The sequence below is a fragment of the Pseudophryne corroboree genome, chromosome 3 (genome assembly GCF_028390025.1).
Source record: "Pseudophryne corroboree isolate aPseCor3 chromosome 3, aPseCor3.hap2, whole genome shotgun sequence".
NCBI lineage: Eukaryota > Metazoa > Chordata > Amphibia > Anura > Myobatrachidae > Pseudophryne > Pseudophryne corroboree.
Window position 1 is genome coordinate 672,724,372 of NC_086446.1, and position 26,764 is coordinate 672,751,135.

The 26,764-nt window shown below is 44.4% G+C and overlaps 1 protein-coding gene across 4 annotated transcripts in view; it reads right to left on the minus strand.

Annotated features, from left to right (window-relative positions):
• The window catches only part of BTRC (beta-transducin repeat containing E3 ubiquitin protein ligase), a 410,877-nt gene extending 389,764 nt beyond the window's left edge, over nt 1-21,113 (minus strand). The window contains exons 1-2 of one of the 4 annotated variants that reach the window (XM_063961897.1): nt 21,017-21,088; nt 1,406-1,464 (exon numbers count right to left, since the gene is read on the minus strand). Coding sequence is in view for 2 of the 4 variants with exons in the window: in XM_063961895.1 (XP_063817965.1) it covers nt 20,881-20,904 (24 nt within the window). In the remaining 2 variants the exon portion in view is untranslated. The other 3 variants (XM_063961898.1, XM_063961896.1, XM_063961895.1) reach the window with 3 other exon arrangements.
• Nucleotides 21,114-26,764: the final 5,651 nt, after the last annotated feature.

Here is a 26,764-nt window from a genome sequence, read left to right on the forward strand (position 1 = left end):
CGTCTCCTGCGGAGCCGCTATTCCCCATGGTCCTTTCAGGAACCCCAGCATCCACTAGGACGATAGAGAAAAAAAAAATTTTTTAAAAGTGAACATCCACGAACACCCTAAACCTTTACGCAAACATCTCACCTAAGTGAATATCACCTTAAATAAGTCTTGCGATCACGTCATTATTGAAAAGTATACAAGTGTGACATGAGCACAGCTACATTATGTATAAGCGTGTGTTTGTGTGTGTGTGTGTGTGTGTGGGGGGGGGGTGATGTAGAATTAGGGGGAGGGAAAGGAATTGTTCTGCACTGCCTGGACCAATGCCATTGTGTGTGCCGATGGGGGCGAGTGCCGCAAGCTGAGGTGGCGAGCAGAAATCTGCAAAAAGTCGGACTTTGGTCGTCCAAAGCAGCGCGCCCAGTATTTGCATGAGTTTAGTCATTTTATGCCATAATTAACAGGGACCCGGCAACTTGCGAACGCTGGAACAAACAATTGAATATCTCCCTATCACTTTAGATGGGAGATCGGGCATGAGAGCACATGAAAACAATTCAATTCCCCCCGAGAAGTCAGGAAAACGCAGTGACACACCTGTTAAACTGCAATACAGGTGTCCTAAGGCAAGCTCAGGAAGCAGAAGCACTACACAATGTATGGAGGCCATCTCCAGTCACAACCTGAAGTTGGCCGAAAGAGGTTTGGGTGGATCGGACACCCCAACTGAACAATCCTGACAATTTCAGGCTGTGACCGTTCAGTACCATATCACTGAATGTCAGTCAAACCAGTCATTTAATTTGCTGGTTTGAACGATTATTGCACAGCTTATGTTCTGCTTTTCTTAAAATCACCAGAGCCTGGTTATAGGTAGACCCTGTTAACATTGAGCTTAAGATATGTTTTTTTTTTACCTTTAAAATATATAGCTAAACACATGCAAAGTGACACAGATCAAGGAAATGTCACACCAAGGTATTACGTAAGATCCCATAGGGCTGGCACACAACCTCAAGTGTCATAAATTACAACGCTTGTATTCTGTGCACAACCCTATCAGATGTCCTGGATGTAGAAGATATAAGATTGCAGTTTCTTTTGCTGTTTAAATATAGATCAATAGATGTCACAATAAAACTAAAATCAAACTGGAAACCTCACAACAACAAAAACAGCTCATGAAAATAACATAAGACCATAAGCTCCAATATTAAAAGCGCTGTTTCAACTTCCGATTTGAATGAAATAGGATATAAAATACTATGCAATATACATTCCATTCATTACTACATTAAATATGAATGTAAGAATGCACAAAACCCCCAACACAAGTAAGCACACTGAACAACTTTTTACATACTCCTGACTTTGAGAGATAATGAACCAATCTGTTATAAAGGTAGAATTTCACCTGATTAGAGCAGAGTCACTGAAGTCGTTCGTTTTGCAGAGTCAACAATAATCTCATACCTGCAGACATGAAATGAAAATTGATGTTGCAAACAGCAAAATTTGAAATTATCTTTCTAGTTCTAGTTAGAAATGCTATATCCGATTGGTTTCTATAGAAAATACCATCATTTTCCCCTTGCGCTCGTCTTTCTAAGGTCCATCACTATGCTTTCCTTCCTATACAGTACATGCAGTCAATAATAAGGATGTTTTTCAGAGAAAAAAGAAAAAGTCGGTCAAAATAATCAATGTTTACAAAAAAAAAATTTTTAGAAATTATTTTATAGCGATTCTTTGTTATCTTGAGTGGAAAGGCAATGACTGCAAAGGAATCCTTCAAAGAGTAAATTAAAATGAATGATTGATCTCGGACGATCACCCCCTACACAAATCTTGAGTTGGGAAATGCATGGAAACATTATACAAAAAAAATAATAAAAAAATAAAAATAAAAACACAGTATTAGCTACCTCCACAAGATACACAGAAAAAAAACATAGGAAAGACGACACTTCCAGATTGCGGAGGTCTGAATCCATTACTTGCCGTTGTAATGATAATGAAAACCGTATCAAGCGCTAACGTGATTAATATACGGTTTTAGCAACATTATAGACCAGGGGTGCTCAACTTGCGTCCCACCAGCTGTTGTAGAACTACAAATCTCACCATGTCGTGCCACAGTTTTAGCTTTCCCTAAAAGTGAAATTGTGGAAGGGAATGCTGGGATGTGTAATTCCACACCAGCTGGAGGGCCGCATGTTGAGCAAGCCTGTTACAGACCTCACTAAAGGCTCTCCAATACAACTGTGGTAAATTCAATTGTGCATGTAGCATTATGAAAAACATGCTGTAAAAATACATGCTATAAAATGCATGTAAAATACATTTGAAAAGGGGTGGGTAAGTACATGTACGCTGCATCAGCACCCAGTAACAGCTGGCAAAGCAGGTACCAAACTCTTTAGGCAAAGTCCCAGTGCCCAATACCCTATACTGGCAATATATTTAGCATTGAGTAAAATAACCAGGCATGTTTATATGGTGCGACAGGTTAGGAAGGCGATGAGTTCCAAATCACATGGAAAAAGGTCTTGAGGGTATTGTAAATAAAACATCCATCCATCTTCATGGCACATCATGTGCTTCTATCTACTTACTGCCCAATAACTGTATACAGTAATGGAGGCACCTTAAACGATTAAACACTTAGGGGCAGATGTATTAACCTGGAGAAGGCATAAGGAAGTGATAAACCAGTGATATGTGCAAGGTGATAAATGCACCAGCCAATCAGCTCCTAACTGTTGGTTTACATATTGGAGCTGATTGGCTGGTGCGTTATTACCTTACACTTATCACTGGTTTATCACTTTCTTATACCTTCTCCAGGTTAATACATCTGCCCCTTAGAGCCCCAAAATAGCAAAGTTCCATCTGATATGCAGCAACTAGTACATGTAAAATATTAACCAGGGCTTCTTATATCCAATAAAACAAACCTTTATATTGCAGGTGATAGGATACATCTTTGTGGGCAGAACCATAATCCCGTCTAGGAATTCATAAGAAAACAAATCATCACTGAAGTAAGAGGGTGGTCTTCAGTATGCCGAATGTCGGGATCCCGGCGCACAGTATACCGGCGCCGGAATCCCGACACCAGGCATACCGACAGCTATTCTCCCTCGTGGGGGTCCACGACCCCCCTGGAGGGAGAATAAAATAGTGTGGCCCGCAAGGGGCTCCTTTGCGCTCGCCCCGCTGTCGGTATGCCGGCGGTCGGGCTCCTGGCGCCGGTATGCTGGTCTCCGGAAGCCCAAGCGCCGGCACACTGTACTACACCCAAAGTAAGATACTTGTTGCCAGTGACAACTGGGTGCATAAGTAGTAGCAGCAGCAGCTTATAACAAACATCAGGATCCAGGTTTTCAAAGTGCTTAAAAATCTAGTTTTACTTTTCGTAGGTCAGTGCATCCCTACAATTCTCATTTCACATTTGTCTCAAAAGTGCATAAGTAATATAATGGACGGAAAAAAAATGCATTTATTAAGAGCACTGGAAGTAATACCCAAATTCAACATAAAACGAAAGCGTTATGCAGTACACAAAAAAGAGGAAGGCTGAAAATCAATATCAGCAATACTTTACATTCAGTAACTAAGCAATCACTAAACAACAAAAAAAGAAAAGAAAAAAGAACGCAGCCACAATGACTTTCACTGGGAACGCGTTATACTAATGTTAAGCTCATTCATTGCAAAGAATGCTGTAACCTAATTCCATGGTTAAAGGAAATGGGGTGCAGCTGTTCTCCCTAAAAATCAAATTCCAATGAGAAATGGATTAGACAATATGCAGCTTGCGCCTTGTGCCCACCCATTCACGCTCTGGCGACAGTTGTCCTGCCACTTGTAATAAACAAAAGACACTTGCTAGTTAACACCTACAAAAGGAGAGCTGCATCCACAAAACTGGAATTTAAATGCATGACTTTTCTTTGCATTACGTTTTTTTTTCCACATTTAAAGTTAATAATAATAGTAATAATATAATTTATTATTTATTATTATTATCCTCATCATCAAATGAAAGAAAAAAAAAACTCAACAGGCAACGCCATTGTAATAGAATAAAATTTTTGGATTAAAATAAAATAAACCAATAAAAAAAAAAAAAAACACTAAACAGGAGGTCCAGTTTCTAAGAAATTTTAAATAAAATATTACAGTATAATTTTGATGTGTCATATGCATTTTTGGTGGCCTTAGACATGATATAACAGATTGCAGTTGGCACATGGTGTCATGGGCATTCCTGGTATAATAGGGCATCTCAGCTTCCAGGGAGAGATATCAAACCCTCGAGATAGATAAAGTGGAGACGTTGTTCATAGCAACAAATCCGCTTCCAACTGTCATTTTATAGAACATGCTACTTAAAGGATTGCTATGGGCAACGTTACCACTTTTATCTCACTCAGGGGCAGATGTACTAAGCCTTGGAGAGAGATAAGGTGGAGAGCGATGTAGTAACAGCCAATCACCTCCGAACTGCCATGTTACAGGCTGTGGTTGAAAAAAAAAGGTAGTTAGTAGCTAACTGGCTGGGTAGTTTTTCTCTCTCCAAGGCTTAGTACATCTGCCCCTCAGTGGTCTGATACATCACCACTTGAGTCATACATGCACTAGCAGTAGAACACCATTGCACAGAGGCATGGCTGGCAATAATAAGCACTCCAGCTGCTGTAAAACTACACGTCCCAGAATGTGCCTCCACAGTTTTGCCTATTTTGCCATACTAAAACTGTTGAAGGGCATACTTGGATGTGCAGTTCAACAGCAGCTGGAGAGCCGCTTATTGGGCTTAATTCAGACCTGATCGTAGATGTGCTAAATTATTTAGCACATCTACGTTCAGTCACACAGACATGCGGGTGAACGCTCAGCACAGGGCTAGTCCGCCCCGCATGTCAGGCACGCCCCTCCCCCCCCCCCCCCTTCTCCCCACACAAGTACAAAAGCATTGGTCTTTTGTACTGGAAGAGTAGCTCCCTGCCAGCGCAGCTCCTGCGCACTGGCAGGAGCTACTCATCGCTGTGAGAGCCGTGGCACGCCCCCCCCCCCCCCCCCCCAATGGTCCGTACACGCCTGCGTTGCCCGGACCGCGCTCCCTAAACAGTGTCCAAACGCCGCCAGCCAGTCCCCTCCAGCCCAGCGACCGCCTCTGCCGGTAAATCGGGCAGCGGCGATCGCAGGGTTAAGACAGCCGCCGGCTGTCTAGCATGCGCCAGCGCACTGCGGCACCAGCACATGCGCAGTTCAGACCTGATCACACAGCAGCGATCAGGTCTGAATTAGGCCCATTGCCCACTCCTGCTAGCAGTGTAGAGTGACGTAGTGGAACCAGTGAAGTTGCCCCTAGCAACTAAACAGTTTAAAGGTAACATTTATCAATTACTTCTTATATATGATAGGCTGAAGCTGGTTCAATGGACACCTCTCTCCCCCCCATGGTTTTATGACACCGCAGGTGTAAAAGCCACACTGACAGTGTAGGTATTATTTACTGTCTGGGCCTATCATTAAAAATGTACCCATGTCTTATACGTAGGGGAGGCAGGAATTTTGAGAGCTTAAACAAATTTTTATTTTAAAGCAGTCTAGACATGCACTGGGAGCTACTGACCTCACGGAGGTATCAGGCATGGTGTTCCTCGTGCCTCAGACTAGTCCCTAGTGAGTATGAACAATATAACGGGTTCACTACGGCTGGCCGGCGGTCGGGCTCCCGGCGACCAGCATCCCGGCGCCGGGAGCCCGACCGCCGGCTTACCGACAGCTTGGCGAGCGCAAATGAGCCCCTTGCGGGCTCGCTACGCGCGCCACACTATTTTATTCTCCCTCTATGGGGGTCGTGGACCCCCACGAGGGAAAATAAGTGTCGGTATGCCGGCTGTCGGGCTCCCGGCGCCGGTATACTGAGCGCCGGGAGTCCGACCGCCGGCAAACAGAAGACCACCCCAATATAACTGCCTGTACATATGAATAGCTAAATGGCGGCTTCATGAGAATTTATAACATTACCCCAGAAGCATACTGCCAGGATATATTATGGGGTTTATCAAGCAGCGACATTAAATATATAATGTGCCAACCCAGCTCGCTTGGTTTTGCCTTTACTAAAACAATTTTTTTTATAATCTACAGGGGGGGAAATTGCTACATGATGAACAAGCCCTTATGATAGTGGTCATCAGCACTAGCAGACCATTTGTAAAAGCGCCACCGATGATAAAACGGGTCTGCACCATTACTTGTGCAGGTTTAGTATGACTTCCCGATGGACGGGATGTCGGCAAACAAAATTCCGACAGCAGCATCTGGTCCATTAGAATCCCGACAGCCGCTCAAAAGTGTCCTGAACCCTCCTCTGCCCCGTTCCCTAATCCTCTTGTGGATGCCTAAACCTAATCCTCCCCGCTTGATGCCCCATCTATGTGCCTAAACCTAACTCCCCCCTCCCGTACGGCGTTGGTATCTAGACGCTGGGATTGCGTCCTTATTCAGGAATCCGGCATCTGTATATATAGACCGCAAGGATCCCGTCCGTCGGGAAGCCAACTGCTTCCCACTTGGGCATATATTAACCATTTCTGTGTGTGTTTTACAAATATGTAGTAAAGATATTTGCAGCTGAACAAATACTTATAACATGGGCATCAATCTACTGTATGTAGCACAAATGCTGCCCAAACAGAGCCTTACACATATGTCAAGATGTGTATGAATCACTGTATGTACATAATGACACAGGAGTTTTGCGTAAACTAAACATTATATCACCAAATCTACATTAGGATCTTCATATCTGAAGCACCAAAGTAGTACAAGCAACGATAATAGGACAGAGGTAAGCTCATCAATGGAGCAAATCATCTGGTTTGCTCTACTCTCGTAAGACAGAGAAGAAAACAGCTTTGCCCTGTGGCCTCTCTGGATTATAGAAAAAACAGCAGTGGCCAGTGGATTGCACACAATGGGCTCGATTCAATTATAAGAGAGTTGAATAGCGCTGGTTATCAGCTCCCGATGCTATTCATTACAGGCACTGTGAGACCAGACGACTGGACTCCGAAGGGGTGCGAGCAGAAATCCAACAAAAGTGTTGGAGCGATGCTGATTTCTGCCTTTAGCGTGGCGGAAACAGCATTGCGCCGGGCAGTTAATTCGGAGAATGCAGGTTCTCCCGACAAAACACCCTGTTTAGTCTGGGAGAACGGGCATTCTCCGGCTTACCATTACGCTGTATTGAATAGCCTTGGGAAAAAATTCCCGGCGATACTGAACTCTTTACAATTGAATGCAATAAATTGTTATTTATTTATTTATTTATTTTGAGGGGGGGGTTATTCAGACTGCTATTAAGTTTTGATATTTCTGCAGATTTCCCCGTGTTATGTGACTACCATAGCAACAACACTCACATGGCACATGATGTAGAGAGCAGAGAAAATATGGTACACCCCTCTCACCTCTGTTGTCAATGTGACTCCATCCCCCTCTTTCTCCTCCCACTTCTATTACTTGATATTCTGAGACTCAGGGATATATTTACACAAGTGCGGGTTTATAGATGTGGAGATGTTACTCATAGCAACCAGATTCTAGCTATTATCTTTCAGAAGGTACTAGATAAATAAGTAAAATCTGATTGGTTCCTGTGGGCAACCGCCTCACTTCTATAAACCCAAACTCCATCATTATCTGTGTATCAGGAATATTATCATCATCATCATCCATTATTTATATGGCGCCACAAGGGTTCCACTGCGGCCAATTACAGAGTACATAAATAATCAAAACAGGAAAACCGCAACTTAAGGTGGGTACACACTGGCAGATATCTGCAGATCAATCTATCTGTAGATAGATCTGCTGATGATACACACTGACCAACCACCACTGCCATCTGCAGATATATCTGTTGTTGAGGAGAGTGGGCAATAAATCTTTCCTCCGTACACACTGGCAGATTGTGGTCATGAAATGTGCCAAATATTTCGGAAATTAACACAATGGGCTGGCCTTCTAAACAGCACACAGGAAAAGGAAATAGGCTTTTTTCCCTTTGGGGGGGGGGGGGGGGTGTCCCTCTCTCACCACTCCTCCCTCTGTCTCTCATTTGCTCCCTCCATCTCCCACTGTCTCTCGCTCCTTCCTTCTCCCTGTCTCTCTCTCACTCCTTCCTTCTCCCTTTATCTCTTGCTGATAATGTAACCCAACATTACAGTAAGTATCATCACTGCAGGGCAAGTGTCCTAGCATCTGGTATTGTCCTCACACGATAGGCATGGGGTTGGGGTCGAAATGCCGGCAGTCAGAATACCGGCCACAACATCTCAACAGGGGGAGGGTACATATACTTACCATCCCCCCATGGTTCCCTCACCCTAACTCTCACTTCCCACAGCCTAAACCTACCCCACACCCCCCGCAGCCTAAACGTAACGCACCCCCTTCCCAAAACTCACCCCCGGATGCAGATTACCTCTCCGGCGGCCCCGCAGATGAGGAGGAAATCCCGGCGCTAGTGTTGTGCACCTTGTCGGATTCCGGTAACGGCACTTTTTCCTGTACAATCAATACACTATCCTTGCGCAATGGCAGCCCTGGATGTACTGTCCTTGCACTATGGCGGTCCTAGCTTGTACATTGACCCTGCATGGTGAAGGTCCTAGCGGTGGCCTGAATGTCCCCCCCTGCAATCACATACCTGTACCGCCTCCCTCCCCCTGCAATCACATACCTGTACCGCCTCCCTCCCCCTGCAATCACATACCTGTACCGCAAGATGTATGAGGACACATTTGTATCCAAGCAAAGGCAGAGGTCACAGTGGTAGCGGCCATGTGAGTTCCGTGTACAGGTGAGTTGGTTGTGCAATAGTGCTTATGTGTAAGGGGCATTATGTGTATCATGTGTATAAATGCATTAATAATGTGTGGCATATGTGTAAGGGACACTGTGTGTGTCATTATGTGTATTAGTGCATTAATAACATGCGGCATATGTGTAAGGGACCTTATGTATGTCATTATGTGCATAGGGACATTATGTGTATAATGGCATTAATAAAGGTTGGAATAATGCGTAAGGCACATTATATTTATAAGGACATTAATAATGTGTCATGTGTAAGGGGAATTACTGTGAGGTATTATGTGTATAAAGGCATTACTAATGTGTGGCATTACGTGTGTAAAGTGCTCTACTGTGTGGCGTAACGTATAGAAAGGGCACTACTGTGTGGTCAAATGTGATTAAAGAGCATTATGGTGCGGTGTAATGTGAATAAGGAGCAATTCAGTGTGATGTAATGTGAATAAGGGGCACTACCGAGAGAAATAAGGTAAAGTGGTACTACTATACGATATAACGTAAGTAAGGGACACTATCACATGATATAATGTGAATAAAGTTGCACTAGTGTGGCGCGTAATTTGAATTGGGGGTACTATTGTGTGGCCATGCCCCTTTCCAGAAAAGGGCACACCTCTTTTTGGGCTGTGCGCCGAAAGTTCACACTGTTATATTTAAAATATAGGGGCAAGAGCACCAAAATGAGGACTGCTATGGGTGAGGGGTGATGGTGCTGGGAAAGGGGTTCAGGGTCAGAGGCAGAACTAGCGGTGGTGCCAGGGGGCACCAGACAAAATCTTGCCTAGGGTATCATATTTTTTAGCGCCGGCTCTGCTATTAGGGATGCCAGCATTTATGTCATTCTGAGAGAAGAGGTCTTATGTAGCCTTCTAGAGCAGTATCAGAGCTACAGTAAAAAGATAGACAGTCAATAGGTCGACCCCTAATGGTCAACATGCAACAGGTTGACAAGTAAAAGGTCGACAGGTTTAAAAGGTCGACACTAGTTATTATTTAAGCTTTTCATAATTTACCATCCACGTAGACTACGACTGGGAATAGTGAACTGTGCTGAGCATATAGGTAGCAGAGCAAGGCACCGTGCCCAAAGCGTGTGGAGCGAAATGAGCCCGCAAGAATACATGTTTCCACTAATTTGACTCAGATATGGTGAATTATAAGAAAAAAAGAAGGACACCAAAAAACTTGTGTCAACCATTTTCATGTTGACCGTTTCTACTGTCTTCCTTTTCCATGTCGACCTTTTGTCCCTCCTGGATCATAAGTGAGCCAAGAACAAAATTAGAGTATGAGAATATTCTCCAGCCTCCATAGTCAGCCATACCTGGATGGACTCAAGATGACCACATATATAAATGGCCAAAGATTCAGCCCCACAGGCCAATGTCCAACATCATGCCCAGCTTCACTGGGGCCCAACATAGTGTTCACACAATCACCACAAGCACTGTGGGTTCTTCCAAGTGCTTTATGAACATTATGATTGGGCACCTGGCTCATTAAGGCTGTCACTTGCCTAATATCTGCGGTATTACAATTAGAGATGAGCGGGTTCGGTTTCTTTGAATCCGAACCCGCACGAACTTCACTTTTTTTTTCACGGGTCCGAGCGACTCGGATCTTCCCGCCTTGCTCGGTTAACCCGAGCGCGCCCGAACGTCATCATGACGCTGTCGGATTCTCGCGAGACTCGGATTCTATATAAGGAGCCGCGCGTCGCCGCCATTTTCACACGTGCATTGAGATTGATAGGGAGAGGACGTGGCTGGCGTCCTCTCCATTTAGATTAGATTTAGAAGAGAGAGAGAGAGAGAGAGAGATTGCTGTGATACTGTAGATTAGAAGAGAGTGCAGAGTGCAGACAGAGTTTAGTGACTGACGACCACAGTGACCACCAGAGACAGTGCAGTTGTTTGTTTTATTTAATATATCCGTTCTCTGCCTGAAAAAAACGATACACAGTCACACAGTGACTCAGTCTGTGTGCACTGCTCAGCCCAGTGTGCTGCACATCAATGTATTGTATATAAAGCTTATAATTGTGGGGGAGACTGGGGAGCACTGCAGGTTGTTATAGCAGGAGCCAGGAGTACATGATAAATAATATTATATTAAAATTAAACAGTGCACACTTTTGCTGCAGGAGTGCCACTGCCAGTGTGACTAGTGGTGACCAGTGCCTGACCACCAGTATATTAGTAGTATTGTATACTATCTCTTTATCAACCAGTCTATATTAGCAGCAGACACAGTACAGTGCGGTAGTTCACGGCTGTGGCTACCTCTGTGTCGGCACTCGGCAGGCAGTCCGTCCATCCATAATTGTATTATAATATATACCACCTAACCGTGGTTTTTTTTTCGTTCTTTATACCGTCGTCATACTAGTTGTTACGAGTATACTACTATCTCTTTATCAACCAGTGTACAGTGCGGTAGTTCACGGCTGTGGCTACCTCTGTGTCGGAACTCGGCAGGCAGTCCGTCCATCCATAATTGTATTATAATATATACCACCTAACCGTGGTTTTTTTTTCGTTCTTTATACCGTCGTCATACTAGTTGCTACGAGTATACTACTATCTCTTTATCAACCAGTGTACAGTGCGGTAGTTCACGGCTGTGGCTACCTCTGTGTCGGCACTCGGCAGGCAGTCCGTCCAACCATAATTGTATTATATACCACCTAACCGTGGTTTTTTTTTCATTCTTTATACCGTCGTCATACTAGTTGTTACGAGTATACTACTATCTCTTTATCAACCAGTGTACAGTGCGGTAGTTCACGGCTGTGGCTACCTCTGTGTCGGCACTCGGCAGCCCGTCCATAATTGTATATACCAGTGACCTAACCGTGGTTTTTTTTTCTTTCTTTATACATACATACTAGTTACGAGTATACTATCTCTTTATCAACCAGTCTATATATTAGCAGCAGACACAGTACAGTGCGGTAGTTCACGGCTGTGGCTACCTCTGTGTCGGCACTCGGCAGCCCGTCCATAATTGTATATACCACCTAACCGTGGTTTTTTTTTCCCTTTCTTTATACATACATACTAGTTACGAGTATACTATCTCTTTATCAACCAGTCTATATATTAGCAGCAGACACAGTACAGTGCGGTAGTTCACGGCTGTGGCTACCTCTGTGTCGGCACTCGGCAGCCCGTCCATAATTGTATACTAGTATCCAATCCATCCATCTGCATTGTTTACCTGAGGTGCCTTTTAGTTGTGCCTATTAAAATATGGAGAACAAAAATGTTGAGGTTCCAAAATTAGGGAAAGATCAAGATCCACTTCCACCTCGTGCTGAAGCTGCTGCCACTAGTCATGGCCGAGACGATGAAATGCCAGCAACGTCGTCTGCCAAGGCCGATGCCCAATGGCATAGTACAGAGCATGTCAAAACCAAAACACCAAATATCAGTAAAAAAAGGACTCCAAAACCTAAAATAAAATTGTCGGAGGAGAAGCGTAAACTTGCCAATATGCCATTTACCACACGGAGTGGCAAGGAACGGCTGAGGCCCTGGCCTATGTTCATGGCTAGTGGTTCAGCTTCACATGAGGATGGAAGCACTCAGCCTCTCGCTAGAAAACTGAAAAGACTCAAGCTGGCAAAAGCACCGCAAAGAACTGTGCGTTCTTTGAAATCCCAAATCCACAAGGAGAGTCCAATTGTGTCGGTTGCGATGCCTGACCTTCCCAACACTGGACGTGAAGAGCATGCGCCTTCCACCATTTGCACGCCCCCTGCAAGTGCTGGAAGGAGCACCCGCAGTCCAGTTCCTGATAGTCAGATTGAAGATGTCAGTGTTGAAGTACACCAGGATGAGGAGGATATGGGTGTTGCTGGCGCTGGGGAGGAAATTGACCAGGAGGATTCTGATGGTGAGGTGGTTTGTTTAAGTCAGGCACCCGGGGAGACACCTGTTGTCCGTGGGAGGAATATGGCCGTTGACATGCCAGGTGAAAATACCAAAAAAATCAGCTCTTCGGTGTGGAGGTATTTCACCAGAAATGCGGACAACAGGTGTCAAGCCGTGTGTTCCCTTTGTCAAGCTGTAATAAGTAGGGGTAAGGACGTTAACCACCTCGGAACATCCTCCCTTATACGTCACCTGCAGCGCATTCATAATAAGTCAGTGACAAGTTCAAAAACTTTGGGTGACAGCGGAAGCAGTCCACTGACCAGTAAATCCCTTCCTCTTGTAACCAAGCTCACGCAAACCACCCCACCAACTCCCTCAGTGTCAATTTCCTCCTTCCCCAGGAATGCCAATAGTCCTGCAGGCCATGTCACTGGCAAGTCTGACGAGTCCTCTCCTGCCTGGGATTCCTCCGATGCATCCTTGCGTGTAACGCCTACTGCTGCTGGCGCTGCTGTTGTTGCCGCTGGGAGTCGATGGTCATCCCAGAGGGGAAGTCGTAAGCCCACTTGTACTACTTCCAGTAAGCAATTGACTGTTCAACAGTCCTTTGCGAGGAAGATGAAATATCACAGCAGTCATCCTACTGCAAAGCGGATAACTGAGTCCTTGACAACTATGTTGGTGTTAGACGTGCGTCCGGTATCCGCCGTTAGTTCACAGGGAACTAGACAATTTATTGAGGCAGTGTGCCCCCGTTACCAAATACCATCTAGGTTCCACTTCTCTAGGCAGGCGATACCGAGAATGTACACGGACGTCAGAAAAAGACTCACCAGTCTCCTAAAAAATGCAGTTGTACCCAATGTCCACTTAACCACGGACATGTGGACAAGTGGAGCAGGGCAGGGTCAGGACTATATGACTGTGACAGCCCACTGGGTAGATGTATGGACTCCCGCCGCAAGAACAGCAGCGGCGGCACCAGTAGCAGCATCTCGCAAACGCCAACTCTTTCCTAGGCAGGCTACGCTTTGTATCACCGCTTTCCAGAATACGCACACAGCTGAAAACCTCTTACGGCAACTGAGGAAGATCATCGCGGAATGGCTTACCCCAATTGGACTCTCCTGTGGATTTGTGGCATCGGACAACGCCAGCAATATTGTGTGTGCATTAAATATGGGCAAATTCCAGCACGTCCCATGTTTTGCACATACCTTGAATTTGGTGGTGCAGAATTTTTTAAAAAACGACAGGGGCGTGCAAGAGATGCTGTCGGTGGCCAGAAAAATTGCGGGACACTTTCGGCGTACAGGCACCACGTACAGAAGACTGGAGCACCACCAAAAACTACTGAACCTGCCCTGCCATCATCTGAAGCAAGAAGTGGTAACGAGGTGGAATTCAACCCTCTATATGCTTCAGAGGTTGGAGGAGCAGCAAAAGGCCATTCAAGCCTATACAATTGAGCACGATATAGGAGATGGAATGCACCTGTCTCAAGTGCAGTGGAGAATGATTTCAACGTTGTGCAAGGTTCTGATGCCCTTTGAACTTGCCACACGTGAAGTCAGTTCAGACACTGCCAGCCTGAGTCAGGCCATTCCCCTCATCAGGCTTTTGCAGAAGAAGCTGGAGGCATTGAAGAAGGAGCTAAAAGGGAGCGATTCCGCTAGGCATGTGGGACTTGTGGATGCAGCCCTTAATTCGCTTAACAAGGATTCACGGGTGGTCAATCTGTTGAAATCAGAGCACTACATTTTGGCCACCGTGCTCGATCCTAGATTTAAAGCCTACCTTGGATCTCTCTTTCCGGCAGACACAGGTCTGCTGGGGTTGAAAGACCTGCTGGTGACAAAATTGTCAAGTCAAGCGGAACGCGACCTGTCAACATCTCCTCCTTCACATTCTCCCGCAACTGGGGGTGCGAGGAAAAGGCTCAGAATTCCGAGCCCACCCGCTGGCGGTGATGCAGGGCAGTCTGGAGCGACTGCTGATGCTGACATCTGGTCCGGACTGAAGGACCTGACAACGATTACGGACAGGTCGTCTACTGTCACTGCATATGATTCTCTCAACATTGATAGAATGGTGGAGGATTATATGAGTGACCGCATCCAAGTAGGCACGTCACACAGTCCGTACTTATACTGGCAGGAAAAAGAGGCAATTTGGAGGCCCTTGCACAAACTGGCTTTATTCTACCTAAGTTGCCCTCCCACAAGTGTATACTCCGAAAGAGTGTTTAGTGCCGCCGCTCACCTTGTCAGCAATCGGCGTACGAGGTTACATCCAGAAAATGTGGAGAAGATGATGTTCATTAAAATGAATTATAATCAATTCCTCCGCGGAGACATTGACCAGCAGCAATTGCCTCCACAAAGTACACAGGGAGCTGAGATGGTGGATTCCAGTGGGGACGAATTGATAATCTGTGAGGAGGGGGATGTACACGGTGATATATCGGAGGGTGAAGATGAGGTGGACATCTTGCCTCTGTAGAGCCAGTTTGTGCAAGGAGAGATTAATTGCTTCTTTTTTGGGGGGGGTCCAAACCAACCCGTCATATCAGTCACAGTCGTGTGGCAGACCCTGTCACTGAAATGATGGGTTGGTTAAAGTGTGCATGTCCTGTTTTGTTTATACAACATAAGGGTGGGTGGGAGGGCCCAAGGATAATTCCATCTTGCACCTCTTTTTTCTTTTCTTTTTCTTTGCATCATGTGCTGATTGGGGAGGGTTTTTTGGAAGGGACATCCTGCGTGACACTGCAGTGCCACTCCTAAATGGTCCCGGTGTTTGTGTCGGCCACTAGGGTCGCTAATCTTACTCACACAGTCAGCTACCTCATTGCGCCTCTTTTTTTCTTTGCGTCATGTGCTGTTTGGGGAGGGTTTTTTGGAAGGGACATCCTGCGTGACACTGCAGTGCCACTCCTAGATGTGCCCGGTGTTTGTGTCGGCCACTAGGGTCGCTAATCTTACTCACACAGCTACCTCATTGCGCCTCTTTTTTTCTTTGCGTCATGTGCTGTTTGGGGAGGGTTTTTTGAAAGGGACATCCTGCGTGACACTGCAGTGCCACTCCTAGATGGGCCCGGTGTTTGTGTCGGCCACTAGGGTCGCTAATCTTACTCACACAGTCAGCTACCTCATTGCGCCTCTTTTTTTCTTTGCGTCATGTGCTGTTTGGGGAGGGTTTTTTGGAAGGGCCATCCTGCGTGACACTGCAGTGCCACTCCTAGATGGGCCCGGTGTTTGTGTCGGCCACTAGGGTCGCTAATCTTACTCACACAGTCAGCTACCTCATTGCGCCTCTTTTTTTCTTTGCGTCATGTGCTGTTTGGGGAGGGTTTTTTGGAAGGGCCATCCTGCGTGACACTGCAGTGCCACTCCTAGATGGGCCCGGTGTTTGTGTCGGCCACTAGGGTCGCTAATCTTACTCACACAGCTACCTCATTGCGCCTCTTTTTTTCTTTGCGTCATGTGCTGTTTGGGGAGGGTTTTTTGGAAGGGACATCCTGCGTGACACTGCAGTGCCACTCCTAGATGGGCCCGGTGTTTGTGTCGGCCACTAGGGTCGCTTATCTTACTCACACAGCGACCTCGGTGCAAATTTTAGGACTAAAAATAATATTGTGAGGTGTGAGGTATTCAGAATAGACTGAAAATGAGTGTAAATTATGGTTTTTGAGGTTAATAATACTTTGGGATCAAAATGACCCCCAAATTCTATGATTTAAGCTGTTTTTTAGTGTTTTTGGAAAAAAACACCCGAATCCAAAACACACCCGAATCCGACAAAAATAATTCGGTGAGGTTTTGCCAAAACGCGTTCGAACCCAAAACACGGCCGCGGAACCGAACCCAAAACCAAAACCCGAAAAATTTCAGGCGCTCATCTCTAATTACAATCTGGTTCACCAGCTTAACACTCTCTCGCTTCTTATTATCCAGGACCTTCAACTAAATGCAACTTGCTTTGCAGAGTCTAGGCACGTAATATAATGAGATGCAGATTTTGGTATAGGATGCAAATGTATTTAAAAGCAAATTTAAGAGTACACAAGAAGACCAAGCGAGAACAAGTCTAGATAATGACAGTAGGCCTTGCTTTGCCCTGCATGTCAGTTTGTGAGTCCACAATGATCGCAAACAAGAGGTGAACAACAACTGCAAACTTATTTGCCTGGACTACAAAAGAGATATATCTTGTGCTTTTGTAACAGACTATACCAAATCACATAAGTGACCCTATATGCACTGTCACTAAATGTTACAGCGGTCAACTTACAAAAGAATTAAACCAGAAAATGTGTTTTCTAAGAACAGATACAGGGGAATTGTTATCACCCCCCAATCTCCCATCTAAAGTGATGGATATCGCAGGGGGGATATTCAATTGATGTCCCCTATCGCGCCCATTAGTGTTAGGTTTAGTCATGTAAAGAAAATGGGAAAAGTGCAGTTTGGGCGGCCGAACAGGTCACTTTTCCCAATCGCGCTCTTTAGTTTAGCCGGGTTTTGCCGCTTTACGCAGCTAAACCCGACACTAATGGGTGCGATCAGCTAAATACGGGGCATCAATTGAATATCGCCCATGCGATCTCCCGTCACTTTAGACAGGAGATCCGGGGGCGATAACAATAGAATTCCCCCGATTGTAAAAGTCGAGGAAATTTAGATTTCCTAATTGCATAACATGTTTAAAACGGTCTACCAAAGTCTTGAACAACGTATTTTAAAACAAGCATAATATTATTTTAAAAAGGAAACTCACAAATTGAGTTAAGCTTGAAGCATACTGGTCCACCACCCAATCACTAGCACCTGCCAAACCTTAGAAGATAAGCAGCTATCTACTTGTTCAAATGAATAGAGCGTTAACTGAGCCAAGAGAAAAGATGTAGTTAGAATCATATAATGAACCAAAAGTGGAGAAGATCTGTGCACTTTGCCCAAGATCCATTTCCTAAGATGCCCCCGTATGCAGACTGTTTATCTAGTCCAGGTATTTATTATAGATCAGTTTTTAAAAACATACAATATGCGGTAGTTTTGAGGGCTGGATTACATGCTGCCCTCAATGCCGCTGATAATCAGTGGCTTTGATAAATCAATCTTTAGTAAATACAGTATACCCCTCTGATGCAATACTCAATTACTAACCCATTTATCAGGAGGGGGGGGGGGGGTAAATAAAAAGGGGTTAAGTCTTAAAACAAAACACAGCTATTATGAGATTGTCAAGAATAATATTCATATAGCACTTTTCTCCAAGAGGACTCAATGCGCTTTAAATTTCGACTAAGACACCATATTAAGAAGGAGACAACCATCTCTGGCGCACTATAATAGTTACCGTGGATGAAGACAACATACGAAATTGAAATACAGTATACCCACAGAAGTTATGCACTCAGGATGTTTACAATGTAGGCAGTCATAATGTCAACACGAGAACGTCAAATTTTACCATGTCAACACAGTTAAAATGTTGACATCTGTCTACTTGTCGACACCTGCACCATGTCTACACACGTAAAATGCCAACATAGGACATGAATACATATTCTTAATGTTGACAACACAAATCTTAGGGTTAGGAAATAGGTGTAAACTTTGTGAATGTTGACATGTTGCAAGTCGACAATGTACATGTTGACAAAACGAACATTTAAACCTGATGGATTCCGCAGTATGATTAAAAACATTATGAAGGTCGACAATACACACATAACCGCCACCAGAATCATCAGTTCTATAATTATTCATCCGATCCTACATACTTGTAGCAGTCAGGTAATCGTTATGTTTTGTATTGCAGCGACTGCATATCACATTTCCACAAATTGCTTCTTATTTGCTATATTTCCACCTTTATGCATCGTACAGCAATGTATTGCTTATATAGGTTGAGTATCCCTTATCCAAAATCACACATTTTTGGTTCCTCTACTGAGATAATGACACATCTATATGTATCAATCTAAATAGGTTTTGCAGCCGTGCGTACCTCTGGGATATGGTATATCAGTCAAATACAGAGTTACACAGTAGTAATCTCAAACCATAAAGTTCGTTTATTGGACCCAAGATCTTCAAGTGGTTTTCCTCCTCTCTGTGATGTGCTTTTAGGAGAGATTGGTACACACTCATCCACATAGAAGAGAACAAGAAGGGCATATATAATTGTGATAAAGTATTAAAACAACTTTTATTTCATCCACAATGTCCGTAAAATGACTGCAGCAATTCTGGAATGGGACGTCTCAATCCTTCACACTAGAAGACTGGTAGGTCAATGGTGGCCAGATTGATCTACCAGTCTTCTAGTGTGAAGGATTGAGATGTCCCATTCCAGAATTGCTGCAGTATCCTGATCCCGGGGAGGAACTGTGTTGTTTACCATCACGCTTTTCTGGGTGGGTATTTTGAACACCCCACACTATCCGGTATACACATTGGCACTTTATTAGTGGATTATATTCATATGAATTGAATTTTACGGACATTGTGGATGAAATAAAAGTTGTTTTAATACTTTATCACAATTATATATGCCCTTCTTGTTCTCTTCTATGTGGACGAGTGTGTACCAATCTCTCCTAAAAGCACATCACAGAGAGGAGGAAAACCACTTGAAGATCTTGGGTCCAATAAACGAACTTTATGGTTTGAGATTATCACTGTGTTACTCTGTATTTGACTGATATAACATATCCCAGAGGTGCGCACGGCTGCAAAACCTATTTAGATTGATTCTGTCTTTGGGGGTGAGGTGACCACCCTAGCGGCTGTTGCGGTACTATTGTTTTGAAGTGCAGTTTTCTGAGATATATATATATATATATATATAGATATAGATATATATATATAGATATAGATATAGATATAGATATAGATATATATATATATATATATATATATATATATATATATATCATTGTCTCAGTAGAGGACCCAGAAATGTGGGATTTTGAATTTTGGATAAGGGATACTCAACCTGTACCACCCACTGTAACCTATGCTGTACTCCCAATATGGCTGCCTTCCCTGGTACGCTGGTGGGTGGGATAAACGATTCCCGGATGTGAGGAATCTGTGGGTATTAGTTATTTATCGCCTCTCCTTCTGTATTCTGCAGTTCCTGTGTGTATCACATTTCCAGGTTCTGGGATTAGAGAAAATCTGATCATGTGTAAGGTCACTGTTAAACTGCAAATTGCGCAGTACCATCAGGTCTCTCCTCAGGTGCATCGCAACAAGCTCTATGGGACATCTTCCTTTTACCGATTATGACTTAGTTCTCCAAGAACGTGTTTCCAGTATTATAAATAAAAAACTGCTTATTGTGTTACAGTGTCTTTATCTGTTACTGCAGAGAATGTGTCGTCAGTACAGTTTCTACATTGTTTGTTAATTAAATTTCAATGTTATAGCTGCTCAAAAGTGGATTCTTGAAAAACAAAACGCTCAGTTAAAAGATAATAACACAGACCGTAAAAAGAGGCTTTTAACAAGTGATTACAGTTTAAACAAAGACGTCTCTTTGTAATTAAAAAGTTAATCGCAAAAACGTATGTATGTTTAATAACTGTTCTACCTACTGGCTTTTATTTCTGCTATTCAAATGTTCCGAAGTCAGCCTAATTTGGTTCTATAGCGTTTGACGAACTACATATCCCAACATGCAAGTCAACTGCATGCTGGGATTTGTAGTTTAGTTTAACAAGTACCTGCCTGTCACAGGTTGCCTAACCTGCACTGTGATAAATTCATCTGTCACAGCTGAAACATTGGGTAAGGACTTATTTTACCTACTAAATTGCCTTTTTAATTGACAATCTTCATAAAACCAAATTATATCCTACATACATCTGCATAAAAAATTAAATAGAGGATGAATTAATTAATATAAAGCCAATACCACTAGCCTACCGGCTAATATATACACAGCAGTGATCATCAGCAGTGAAACAACACAGTGTCACCCACTGAAAGCACAAAGGCACAATATAAATACTGCACAGTGATAGACTCATTCAGATCATATGGTACACAGTACAAGTGAGCAATATGAACATTAGCAGCCGGTCTCCATTGAGCCTTACCAGGGATGCAGACACAGGATACATCACCAGCTGTAATACTAGCACACCAGGGACAGGCTTAGGGCACTCAGACCCAACAGTGACCCCATAGGCAGCACTATGAGCGGGCGACACAGTATCACACTAACGGTATTACCTTCTTATAAGATGCCATCACCCCAATACACCGTATTCAGATAGACACTTCCTCATCTGATGACGTCACAGTCACATGGCTTTTCTTCACCGAGACGCTTACGGTGGCCGGAGATTGCCAAACATCCTAAATTAAGTTAGCCAGTGTAATTCTACGGGAGCAATATAGAGGATAGAAGATAATACATATGACGGTTTCAGCACATATTCTTCTAAATAGATTCCTATTATTTCTATTTAATTTATATTTTGCTTGCTTTTAAAACAAAGATAGATAGATTGATTGATTGATTGATTGATTGATTGATTGATTGATTGATAGATAGATCGATCGATCGATCCAGGGCCCAAATGTTAAAAAGTGATAACGTGGAGGCGGATAATGGACCTTATATTCAGTAAGAATTGCAAAATTTGTGATTCGCAATCCGCCTGATTATCGAATGACTGCGCATGTGCAGCGTTCGCATTGCGCACGCACGAGTAAAAATAGCGACAGAAAATGCGTGCACATCGTGATCGCAATGTAGCCACTGTTTGACAGGAAGCATTAGTTTCTGGTCAGACAACTGCAGTTTTCTGGGTGTGTCTACAAAAATGCAGTGCGCAGGTGTTTTTAAGGAGGGTGTCCAACGTCAGCGATGACCACTTCCAGCCTCTTGTGTCGCAAGAATTGTGGATGACCTTGCCTGGTGCAGATAGAGAAAATCTCCGATGTTCCAGTAATTGCATATGGTTTTGCGATCAGCCCGCATATTGTGATGCATTCATAATTTCTGCAATAGACGTTTTTTCTCTATTTCTGGGCGGCAACTATTTGTTGGCAGCAACTGCTTTTTAGCGGAAACTGCAATCCTTACTGAATAAGGTCCAAATGGGTAGATGTATTAACCTGGAGAAGGCATAAGGAAGTGATAAACCAGTGATAAATCCAAGGTGATAAACGCACCAGCCAATCAGCTCCAATATGTAAATAAACAGTTAGGAGCTGATTGGCTGGTGCCTTTATCACCTTGCATTTATAACTGGTTTATCACTTCCTTATGCCTTCTCCAGGTTAATACATCTGCCCCAAAAAGTGATAAAATACCAGCCAACCAGCTCCTAATTAACAGAGAAAAGAAGACTGCGCTAAATATTATATTTGTATAGTACAATATGAGAGAGCAAATAAATAGCTCTAATAAAACAATTTATTATACAATAACATTTTGTAAAAAACATTCATGGCACATTAAATAAAAAATTCCAGATTCATGCAGTGAATTGATAAATTGTTACTATCCATGTGCGTCTGCAACAAAGGATTTATGCTGGACTAGTCCGTTCCTATTAGCACCCCTGTAGCGAATAGTAAAGTCCAATGCAATAGTTACCCAGCTTGGGTGGGACTCCAGTGGAGGAGTACTGCGATTTTGACCGTTAGAGGTTGACTTGCTTCAAGTGTCCCTTAATGATGGGCTCCTCATGCAGTACGGTCTGAAGCCTCCTAATCCAAACTGTTACTGAGCTCCTCTTAAGATGCGATGGATAGTGATGTCCAGGGGTTGGTTCGGGTCCTTTCTCCAGCGCACTTGTAGCTTGGTAACACAGGCACCTGACCGGTTTCGTTGCACTCCAAATGGCAGCTTTATCAAAGGTGTAGATTGCTTGTAACACTGGGCTTTAAAAACCCGGTATTAGGGTACGGAGACGCACGGCTTCTACACGGGGCGGAATGAGTCTCCAGACTAAGGGGTCTATTTACTAAGCCTTGGATGGAGATAAAGTCGCTGGAGATAAAGTACCAGCCAATCGGCTCCTAACTGCCATGTCACAGACTGTGTTTGAAAAATGACAGTTAGGAGCCGATTGGCTGATACTTTATCTCCAGCGACTTTATCTCCATCCAAGGCTTAGTAAATAGACCCCTAAGGGCCTAATTCAGAGTTGATCGCAGCAGCAAATTTGTTAGCAGTTGGGCAAAACCATGGCCCTCATTCCGAGTCGTTCGCTCTGTAATTTTCTTCGCATCGCAGTGAAATTCCGCTTAGTACGCATGCGCAATAATCGCACTGCGACTGCGCCAAGTAATTTAACAATGAAGATAGTATTTTTACTCACGGCTTTTTCTTCGCTCCGGCGATCGTAATGTGATTGACAGGAAATGGGTGTTACTGGGCGGAAACACGGCGTTTTCGGGGCGTGTGGATAAAAACGCTACCGTTTCCGGAAAAAACGCAGGAGTGGCCGGAGAAACGGGGGAGTGTCTGGGCGAACGCTGGGTGTGTTTGTGACGTCAAACCAGGAACGACAAGCACTGAACTGATCGCAGATGCCGAGTAAGTCTGAAGCTACTCTGAAACTGCTAAGTAGTTTGTAATCGCAATATTGCGAATACATCGGTCGCAATTTTAAGAAGCTAAGATACACTCCCAGTAGGCGTAGGCTTAGCCTGAGCAACTCTGCTAAATTCGCCTTGCGAGCGATCAACTTGGAATGAGGGCCCATGTGCACTGCAGAGGGGGCAGATATAACATGTGCAGTGAGGGATTTAGGTGGGGTGTGTTCAAACTGAAATCTAAATTTCAGTGTAAAAATAAAGCAGCCAGTGTTTACCCTGCACAGAAACAATATAAACCACCCAAATCTAACTAATTCCGAGTTGATCGCTCGCTAGCTAGTTTTAGCAGCCGTGCAAACGCTATGCCGCCGCCCACTGGGAGTGTATTTTAGCATAGCAGAAGTGCGAACGGTTCTATCGCAGAGCGCCTGCAAAAAATTTCAGATTATTCAGTTCCGGTTTTGATGTCACAAACCCGCCTAGCGTTCGCCCAGCCACGCCTGCATTTTTCCTGGCACACCTGCGTTTTTCCACACACTCCCTGAAAACGGTCAGTTGCCACCCAGAAACGCCCACTTCATGTCAGTCACACTGCGGCAAGCAGTGCGACTGAAATGCATCGCTAGACCCTGTGCAAAACTACATCATTCGTTGTGCCCGTACGTCACACGTGCGCATTGCGCCGCATACGCAGAAATGCTGTTTTTTAGCCTAATCACTGCGTTGCGAACAAATTCAGCTAGTGATCAATTCGGAATGACCCCCTTAGTACACTGTGTACTGTACACAGAACCCAGACTGGCAATTCAGGCTTAATAGGGGGCTTACTTAATTTTATGCACTTAGACACTAAGCCAGTATAAAGAAGAGCGGGAAGACCGCGCGCCCTTGAAGGGGCAGGGCTTCACTATGAGCGGATCCAGCAGCTCGCAGGCACAATTTTCCCTAACTGTAGCAACACAGACGCTGACTGCAGGGACTCGCAGCTCCTCCGGAGAGCCTCCAGATTACCTCAGCAGTACCAGGGGGTCATTGCAGGGGGGAGCATTATCTTGTGTACTAAGTCCCAAATCTAGGTACTTAGTCTGCGACCCGGCTAAGATTGGCATTAACGATAAGAGTGCTGTGTGCTGGTTCTATCCTCTCTCTGTGTCTCTCGGGAAGGGCTCTTTGTGGGTTAATTGTGCTTTTAACCTTTTACTGTGTGTGTGATGTCACTGCTGCAGTATGTCAGGCAAAGACTGTGTTTCATGTAAGGCACAGTGTTCCTCTTCTCCAGGGGTTCACTAGTGTGTACTCAGTGTAGTATCCCTTCTCAGGCTAGTGGGACTAGGGGGTTGATTTCCACCATCTCTACTAAGTTATCTCGTAATGAGAAAGAGACGCATTTCTTAAGACAGTCTATGGCTGAGTTTGTGCAAAAGGGCTCAGTACTCAGATCAGCATCTCAACCATTGGGCTGCATAAACGTACTTTGGCCCATATCCTGCATTCTGACTCTGATAATGATGGGTCAGAAATGGAGAAAGGGGAGGTGGACATAGAGGTAGGGGAGGGTACTCTGTTGCAGGGTGTAGAGGCTCTCATAGATTCTATCAGAGAAGTCCGCAATATCCCTGATAAGGTGACAAAGGAGTGTGAGGAATCTTACTTTACTATAAAGAAAAAATCCTCAGCCACTTTTCCTGTGTCAAAGGAACTATGGCCCTCATTCCGAGTTGTTCGCTCGTTGCCGATTTTCTCTATATTGCGATTAGTCGCTTACTGTGCATGCGCAATGTTCGCAGAGCGCATGCGCTAAGTTATTTTACTCAACAGTTAGGTATTTTACTCACGGCATTACAAGGATTTTTCTTTGTTCTGGTGATCTGAGTGTGATTGACAGGAAGTGGGTGTTTCTGGGCGGAAACTGGCCGTTTTATGGGTGTGTGTGAAAAAACGCTGCCGTTTATGGGAAAAATGCGGGAGTGGCTGGAGAAACGGTGGAATGTCTGGGCGAACGCTGGGTGTGTTTGTGACGTCAAACCAGGAACGAAACTGACTGAACTGATCGCAGTGGCAGAGTAAGTGTCGAGCTACTCAGAAACTGCTAAGAAATTTCTATTCGCAATTTTGAGAATCTTTCGTTCGCAATTCTGCTAAGCTAAGATTCACTCCCAGTAGGCGGCGGCTTAGCGTGTGCAATGCTGCTAAAAGCAGCTAGCGAGCGAACAACTCGGAATGAGGGCCTAAATACCCTGTTTGAAGAACCGTGGGTTAATCCAGATAAGAAATGTAAAATTCCTAGGATATTATTATCATCTTTTCCTTTTCCATCTGAGGATAGGAAAAAATGGGAAAATCCACCGATAGTGGATACATCAGTACCCAGGCTCTCACGTAAAATAGTACTACCTGTGCCTGGTGCAGCTTCCCTAAATGATACAGCTGATCGTAAGATTGAGACTACACTCAAATCTTTGTATACAGCTGCAGGGGTGGCCCAGAGACCCACTATAGCATGTGGGTGGAATATTCGAGCCATTGCTAGATGGTCTGGTAATTTAATTGAGGGGATACACACCTTACCTCAAAAGGAGGTTGTTTAACTCTGGCAACATATGCGAACTTTATGGTTGGAGCCATTAAAGAGATAGGTTTGCTTAATGCACACAGTACAGCAATGGCAGTGTCGGCACGCAGGGGATTATGGCTGCATCAGTGGACTGCTGACGCAGACTCCAAGAAAGGTGTGGAAGGCCTGCTGTTCACAGGTGAGGCCTTATTTGGCGACAAACTCGACAAGTGAATTTCGCGAGCTACTGCGGGTAAATCCTCATATCTACCTTCTGCATCTCTGCCAGCTAGAAGGTCCTACTCAGGACGCAATTTACAGTCCTTTCAGATTGCAAAGTTTAGGGGCAAGACCAGAGGTTCTTCTACTACCGCCAGAGGTGCTAGAGGTAAACCACGCAAACCAACGGCTGCTGGTTCACAGGAACAGAGCTCTGGCTCTGCCTCCTCAAAGCCTTCTGCATGACGGTGGACTGCGATGCCTGGGAGACAGGCAGGTGGGAGCCCGGCTGAAATTCTTCAGTCACACCTGAACAAGATCTTGCCAGGAGGGCTACAAGCTGGGGTTCCAGGATCTCCCACCTCACAGATTCTTTAAATCAGGCTTACCAGTTTCACAGGAAGCAAGAATAACCTTACAAGAAGCCATTCAAAAACTGTTACAGACCCAGGTCATTGTTCCAGTTCCACCTCATCTACAAAACAAGGGATACTATTCCAGCTTGTTTGAGGTTCCGAAACCGGACGGTTCGGTAAGACAGATTCTGAATCTCAAGTCATTGAACCCATACTTACGAGCGATGAAGTTCAAGATGGAGTCTATGAGAGCAGTGATCTCAGGTCTGGATGTCAAGGATGCGTACCTTCACATTC